This window comes from Prunus persica, chromosome G3, assembly GCF_000346465.2.
Source record: "Prunus persica cultivar Lovell chromosome G3, Prunus_persica_NCBIv2, whole genome shotgun sequence".
In the NCBI taxonomy this organism is placed as follows: domain Eukaryota; kingdom Viridiplantae; phylum Streptophyta; class Magnoliopsida; order Rosales; family Rosaceae; genus Prunus; species Prunus persica.
In genome coordinates this window covers 25,177,460-25,185,194 of record NC_034011.1, presented here as the reverse complement: position 1 = coordinate 25,185,194, position 7,735 = coordinate 25,177,460, and the positions used below count along the sequence as shown (strand labels likewise).

The 7,735-nt window shown below is 38.1% G+C and overlaps 2 protein-coding genes across 2 annotated transcripts; one reads left to right on the top strand and one right to left on the bottom strand.

The window, feature by feature from the left end:
• Nucleotides 449-3,164, top strand: LOC18781724 (probable WRKY transcription factor 72). The gene is made up of 4 exons (XM_007217278.2): nt 449-622; nt 1,112-1,663; nt 1,811-1,924; nt 2,067-3,164. Exons 1-4 carry the CDS (start codon nt 542-544, stop codon nt 2,829-2,831), a joined length of 1,512 nt encoding a protein of 503 aa, XP_007217340.2. The 5' UTR covers nt 449-541; the 3' UTR covers nt 2,832-3,164.
• Nucleotides 3,570-7,680, bottom strand: LOC18784048 (translation factor GUF1 homolog, mitochondrial). Its single transcript, XM_007214938.2, has 12 exons — nt 7,225-7,680; nt 6,055-6,805; nt 5,730-5,886; nt 5,563-5,617; nt 5,201-5,268; nt 5,021-5,125; nt 4,850-4,921; nt 4,568-4,681; nt 4,275-4,415; nt 4,137-4,196; nt 3,840-4,049; nt 3,570-3,659 (listed from the first exon to the last, which is right to left on the bottom strand). The coding sequence occupies exons 1-11, from the start codon at nt 7,573-7,575 to the stop codon at nt 3,884-3,886; spliced, it is 2,040 nt and encodes a 679-aa protein (XP_007215000.1). The 5' UTR covers nt 7,576-7,680; the 3' UTR covers nt 3,570-3,659; nt 3,840-3,883.

The window sequence follows — 7,735 nt, the reverse complement described above, 5'->3', positions numbered from 1 at the left end:
TTGACACCATGAGTTGGTGTAAACTAAAAAATTTCCGTCTTAGTGAGGCTGTCTCTCCACCATTAATACTAGAAGGTCAAACCTATACATACTTAAAAACGTATACCTTGACTCTTATAGCCATGTGATGTCTCCCTTGTACGAAGCTTCAAAGACGTAGTGTACTGCTACATATAATACACACGGTTCCCGCAAATTCAGCTCTCTGGAAGCTTATTAATATGTTCATCAACTGTGGAAATGTTGAAACTAATAAAATCTTGCTAATTTATTTATTAGTTTAATCTAGAAAAGTAATAAATAAATGAAAGAAACTGGGTTGCAGAGTTGACAATTTTTGTGTGGCTGCGTAATGGACAATAGATGATTACCGGGTTTCAAATTTGTTTTTTTTTTCACAAGTCATATGGCTTATAACCCCATCTGTCATCTGCTATACACATCAACCATTATTTATAATTAAGTTGTTTTGCAAGAAGTTAATGGAGATGTTCAAGTAATTAGAGCGCAAACTCATCTGCTAATTATAAGGCAATTGAGAATGCCAAACTCTAATAGTAGAACAGCCCCAGAGAAGAAAGTTGATGAATCTGTTGGCTATCAAGAGATTTACAGTCAGGAGGTAAGAAAGTTATATGTCTTAAAATAAGTAATTACTTTCATAATCTCTTCTTTTGTTGTTGCAAATTAATGATGTTTTTCTATTTAATTTCCATGTTCTCTCATGAGATATATGGTTTGCTCTTCATGAATATACTACTGAATATGAATACCTCTCACTGAGTTTCTATGAAAGAGATCGATGTATATGTCTTGAAAATTCTACTAGTTTTCTGAATAGAATCGCAGTTTTCTTAAAAAAAATTTGAGTACTTTTCTTAATTATATATTTTATGGAGTTTCTGTTCATGTATAGTTTCACATTCTATGTACTGTCCATTACCAGATATAATCAGTGATCACTTGTTGCTAGCTACTGTTAATAATTTTAATTAATTTTTAATTTCCTTTACAGGTTTTTAATATCTTCAAATTTCTAATACATATCTTTAAATCTTGACTCTGAGTCCTTGTTAAGTATTTCGTTTTGTTTTATATGATGGATATATAGGAGAGTGAACTTGAAAATGCTAGAGCTGAAATGGGTGAGGTGAGAGAAGAAAATGCCAGACTAAAATTGACCTTACAGCATATGGAGAAGGATTACCAGTCTCTCCAATGTCGTTTTCTTGACATCCTTAGACAAGAGGCTTCCAAGAAAGCTACAAATGTTGATGTTGGTGTTCATCGAATCGAAGAACCCAATCAGCTCTTGTCTCTTTGCCTTGGAAGAAGTCCAAGGGAGCCCAAAAATGATGAAACTAATACCACCAACTTCACCAAACTTGTACAAGTTGATCATGAAGACTTAAATGCCAACCTTACTCTTGGATTAGCTAACTCTAAATTAATGGAGTTGCCTATGGAGCTTGTGCGTAGCCAAAAACCTCAGGAGACTAGTTTGGAAGAGCCCAAGGATCATTCAGAAGCTGGAGCTGGAGAATCTTTGCCTCCATCAAGTAAAACACCAAAGACAACGAGAAATGAAGATGATGAAGTTCCACAGCAGGCCAATGCAAAAAGAGCTAGGGTTTCTGTCAGAGTTAGATGCGATACCCCAACGGTATGATTTCTTCTTGTTATAAATCTATTTTCTCACAATGCTTTTGCTTTTGTTTTTGTTTCATTATGTGCATGTGTGTTGGGTTTTTGGTTCCTTAAAGATATTGACTTAACTTAGGATCAATATATACTTGATTTCCTCATACAGATGAACGATGGATGCCAATGGAGAAAATATGGACAGAAGATTGCAAAAGGAAATCCATGCCCACGAGCATACTACCGCTGCACAGTTGCACCAGCATGCCCTGTGAGAAAGCAGGTAGGTCCCCAAATGTATATACAAAATCATATATCTTCATAATATTATGAAAATATATGATTGAAAAGATAGATAGATCCTTATGTTCTTGAAATTGAAAGATTGATTAATATATGTTTACTCCTTTTGCACATGATTTCAGGTGCAAAGATGTTATGAGGATATGTCCATCTTAATCACCACCTACGAAGGAACCCACAACCACCCGCTTCCATTCACAGCCTCTTCCATGGCTTCCACCACCGCTGCAGCAGCTTCCATGCTATTGTCTGGCTCCTCCACATCTCAGCCGGGTTTCGGTTCCACAGCTACTCTACTCAATGGATCAAATTTTGGTGTCTTTGACAGTTCAATAACAAACCAGCTCTACTTGCCCAAATCTTCCAACCCTTTGCTCCCCACAATCACTCTAGACCTCACTGCCTCTCCATCCTCTTCACCAATCCATTTGAATAGGTTGTCTTCTAGCTTTGCTTCAGCTTGCCCATTCCCTTCAAGCCTCAGCTTTTGTTCCTCAGAGTCCAACATTTCGCCCAACAGTAGGGGCAATGGATACCTTAAATATGGCTCACTGCCGTTTGACAAAGGGTCCTTCAATCTAGATCAACCTTATGCAGAAAAGAATCAGCAATCTTCTTCTCAGTTGTCTTTAACAGAATCTTTAACCAAGGCAATCACGTCAGACCCTAATTTCAAATCAGTAATTGCCGTAGCACTTTCATCAATGGTTGGAGGTGGTGCTGCTACTCATCGAAACCAAGGCGAAGGCGAAAGATTAGGACACCACTTGAAGTGGAGTGAAGCTGCACATCAGTTTACTTCTCATAATCCATTGATACAGAACGGGAAACGATGCAGCACACCGAGCATTTTCAACAGATTGTCATCTTCAGACTCTCAAAAGTGAAACGTGATCCACTGTCATTTCCCTGATTACATCTACTTCTGCTATCAGGGATACAAGCTTATAAATTATGATATCAACCACTGGAAATTCTCTTTTGCAGCGGGGCAGTCACTCGTGTTGTGTTGCCAAACTATCAATCTTCGACCATTGATCAAGTAAACTTTTGTTTAATTCTGTGGTTCGGAATGATAGTATAGCAAAACAATATGCCAGACAAAAGAACATTATCCTCGGTTATTGTAATGAAAATTTAGAAGTTTGTTTACAGGCGCACAGTGCTCTGAAACTATGATAAAGACTAGTTGGCGATAAATATTACAGCACACTTCCAGCTGATACTGGATATATAAATAAGAGATTTGACTGTAGCAAAACATAAATTTACATAAAATATTCCTGCAGATGTGGTATTGCAGAGCACACAAACGGCTCACTATCTATAATAAAAGGCATCTTATTCTTATGTATGCATCATAGGAAAAGAGTTGAACTTACAAAATTCAAAAAATTCCATCCCAAGAGGGTTCTTTTCCATATAAGCTTTCAATTCCCATCAAATAACCACAAAGACATTGTTTTTTATCAGAATCTATAACACTAAGGTATCATAATTCAATTCTGCGTGATGTATGAGGAGAAAATAATTATCATCGGCGATCGGACATGTGATCTTTTCTCTACATTTAACTTTTGATAAATCTTGAGACAGCCTCCTTGAAAGCCAATGCACATCTGTCCTTTTTTTTTTTTTTTCTTGTTCTGTCCCAACAGCTTCCTCTTACCCAGTTATTTCCTCACCGTGGAGGGTTGGCCAAAATAATCTTTCATCTGAAATCCCAAAAACAAGGAGTGGATTAGCCACTGAGCTTTTGAAGAGTGGCTAACATAAGCCACATAAACTATAAGTCTACAGCGAGTTATTGGGTGTCATGTATGCAAAACGCCAAAATAAATAAATTTGACAACATACTATTGGCAAAGGAACATAAAAGGAGAAACAGTAAGTACCAATTGGGCGGTTACAAACATACGCTGCTGTTCTGGACTTTTTTCTATGAACTCTTCAGTAGTTCATGAAATGCCTCCTGAGGTATATCAACAGAACCGACACGCTTCATTCGCTTCTTTCCTTCTTTTTGCTTCTCTAACAGCTTCTTCTTTCGAGTGATATCACCACCATAACACTTAGCAAGAACATTTTTTCTCATGGCAGAAATCCTAACACAAACATATAGAATCTTAGCTGAACGGTAAATGTTTGAAGAGCTATAACATGACAAACAAAAAAATTTAACTAGTACTTACGTCTCCCTTGCAATAACCTTTGAGCCAATTGCAGCTTGTATCGTTATCTCAAACATTTGCCTGCTCAGAATCTACATTTTGAGCTGCTAAAAAAGAACAAAAAAATCCGAAATTACCATTTTGTATAGATAAACAGACCTGTCTATGTGTTTCTTCAGCTTCTCCACCAGTGCACGACCAACACGCTGCGCCTTCAAGTTATGAACAATTGTTGCCATTGCATCAACCGGTTGTCCATTCAAAAGGATATCAAGTTTGACCATATCAGATTGTTGATATCTGTCATTATACATTCATCGAAGAATTTGCAAATAACCATCAGTACATAAAAAAAAGCAGTCGCCTCTTGTTTATTATTCCTAATGAGTCATGCATTAAAGGAAGGCAGGCGAGAATGAGCCTTAAAAGACACGATGAGTGCTGAAACTTACTCCGCGTCCTCGTAATCAAATGATGCATATCCTGATGTAAGACTCTTCAATTCATTGTAAAAGTCAACAACAATTTCCCTCAAAGGCAATTGATATTTCATAAAGGCTCGTTGACTGCATGTATCAGACTACAAAGAATCAGCATCTCAATTACAGATGAGTTCATATTAAGCAAAGACACCATCATATGAAAAACAGTAATCCAGTTTCATGAAATATGAGTATAGGTGAACCCTTCAAAAAAATAGGGCCAACACGGCTTGGTGATCATTGAAGAATTACCTGTCAATGAATGAATACTCCAACTGCTGCCCTCTCCGCTCAGAACAGAGGGTGATGACAGCCCCTACATACCTTCAATTGGAGAACAAATTACTTCTGGAATCTGGATGAATAAATGCCTCTCAAACGTTGGGAGGGGGAAAAAAATGCTAAGGGTGTGTGAGAGCTTACTCACTAGGAATAATGATGGTAGCTAGAACTGTAGGTTCCCAACAAGCTGTTACTCGTTGCTTGGGGTTCGAGGGCAATGTGGCAGGATTTTGAACTTCTACTTTGCTGGAAGAGAACCAGCATTATATTTGGTACACCATATGAGAAGAAAATCTTACAAAGATATCATTAAATACATACCTTCCATCAGAATACTCAAAAATATAAGGAACAGTTGGAATGGTAGAAATAACATGAGCTCCATGCTCCTATTATTCATAAAAGAGACATGAATTCTTATTTTGTCAATCACCATAAGAAAATTGTGAAACACGCAAATCATGAAGTTTTTAATAACATTTCTTTCCTTAACAAAATTATTCCACTGAAAAATAGTGTATATCTTTCATTCTGATGTATTAAGAAAAGTCTCTTATAGATTTCTATTATGAATGAAGGAAAAAAAACAAAACTCTTATATTGTGCCATTCTCGCACAGAAGTGATACCTCCATTAAGCAAATTTCTTTAACATATCCATAAATAAAACTACGATCTGGTTACCTGTTCAAGCCGCTGGTGAAAAACATCCATGTGGAGTAATCCTAAGAAACCACACCTGTAGTTGAACACAGTAAGCATAACATGTCTACTTCATATGAAGCTTATTGAATGCAAAATCCTTTATTTGTGCAGTTAAAAAGAAAAGCTATTAGTCGTGAATACCATACCTAAAACCCATACCTAATGCTGTGCTACTCTCCTTGACAACGGATACACTGGCATCATTGCAGGTCAGTCTCTCAATTGCATGGTTGAGTTCTTCAAAATCACATCCATCAGCGGGGTAAAGACCAGAGAATACCATATGTTTTGCAGGCTTGAACCCTACAGGTTGAACACTATCAGTGACAATAAAAGTGAAGGAGGTTTTGGTACTCCTTCTTGAACTTCTATTTCTTCTGTTAAAGGAGATTCAAGAAACAAAACTACCTAAATGGTGCAGACGGCCCAAAAAAAAAAAAAAGAGTAAAAGAAAAAAAGTGATGCACATACCTGGAAGGGGCTCAACGATGGTTCGATTATGATAAAGTGTGTCCCCAATGCGTGCCTCTTTGGTCGAACGCATGCCAGTAACAACATACCCAACTTGTCCAGTATGGAGAACTCCTGTAGGAGTAAGCTCAGGATGCATGACTCCGACATCCAAAATTTCATAAGCTTGGCCAGTTGCTGCAGATAAAACTTTATCCCCCTTGCCCAACATGCCATCAACAATTGCAACATGGCATATAACTCCTTTATATTCATCGTAGTATGAATCCAATAAAAGCATGCGCAAAGGTGAATTGCTCTTCCCAGGAGGAGGTGGAATGCGCTCTATGACTGCAGGAAGGACTTGCTCAAGACCCTGGCCTGTTTTGGCAGATGTTAAAAGAGCATCACTGGCGTCGAGATCAAACATTGATTTTAGCTGAGCTTTAACACGATCAGGATCAGCTGTTGGCTGGTCAATTTTGTTAATGACAGGTATTATTGTCAGGTTAGATTCGAAGGCAAGATAAAAGTTTGCAACAGTTTGCGCTTGAACACCCTGGGCGGCATCAACAACTAAAAGGGCACCCTGGCAGGCGGCTAGGGATCTTGATACTTCATAGCTAAAATCCACATGACCAGGCGTGTCAATCAGATTTAATAAAAAACTCGGTTCTTCATGGTCACCATTGTTGTCTGCACCATGAAAATTGTGCTTGTAAAACATGGTAGCTGTCTGCGCTTTTACAGTGATTCCCCTTTCTCTCTCCACCTAAGAAAACCCAAATCAAATGTCTGACATATAAAGTAGAAACAATAACAAACAATTTCCGCAATGAACATCTACAAGCTGAAGCTGTAAAAGGATATCCATTGTCAACCTTTGGTTGAATAAGAGTAAGAGACATGCTGACACGGGTTCATTCCTACACTATGAGAAAAGAATGGCAAGAGCTTCAAATGCAACCAAAAAGATAATAAATAAAAACTTAAACTTTATGCATAAAAATAGCAAGTAAACCAGACTATCGTGCCGACAGAGACAAGAAGAACAAATCCCATATACCAGACGATTGAAACAGACTTATATCCTCAATGCAGAAACTCAAAGCAAGAAAACATTCCAAAAAACAACCATTTTCCTCTCTCCCTCTCCAAATTACACAAAACAATCATAAGAGATTTATATACCTGCAATTTATCCAGGTACTGAGGCTGACCATGACCTCTCTTAATAGTCCCAGTGAGCTCCAAAAGCCTATCAGCGAGAGTAGATTTTCCGTGATCGACATGGGCGATTATCGAGAAGTTCCTAATCCTCTCAGTGGGATACTGGCTCAAATCTATGTCACTGTCTTTGCTGTTTTTCCGAGAATGGGAACAAAACGCTTGGCTCAGTCCAAAATGGCCATAACTGAATTCACTGTAAAGTGGGTTCCGTCTGGAAAGACTAGATATTGGGCTGAATTTAGAGTTGGTTTGCAACAAAGGCAAGTACTTGGATGACTTCAGGGTCTTCGAAGCTCTTCGAAGAAAACCCATTTGAGGGTTTAACGAGCTGTGGAGCAGAGACGAGTATGCACTGCGGCGAAAGCTAAAATTCAGAATTTTCGGTAACAGAATGCTCGTGAAACGTCGTCGTTTCGATTGTTTTGGTGAATGGCCTGGTGTAGCTGGATCCAAATTCCTTTGTTTATAAATT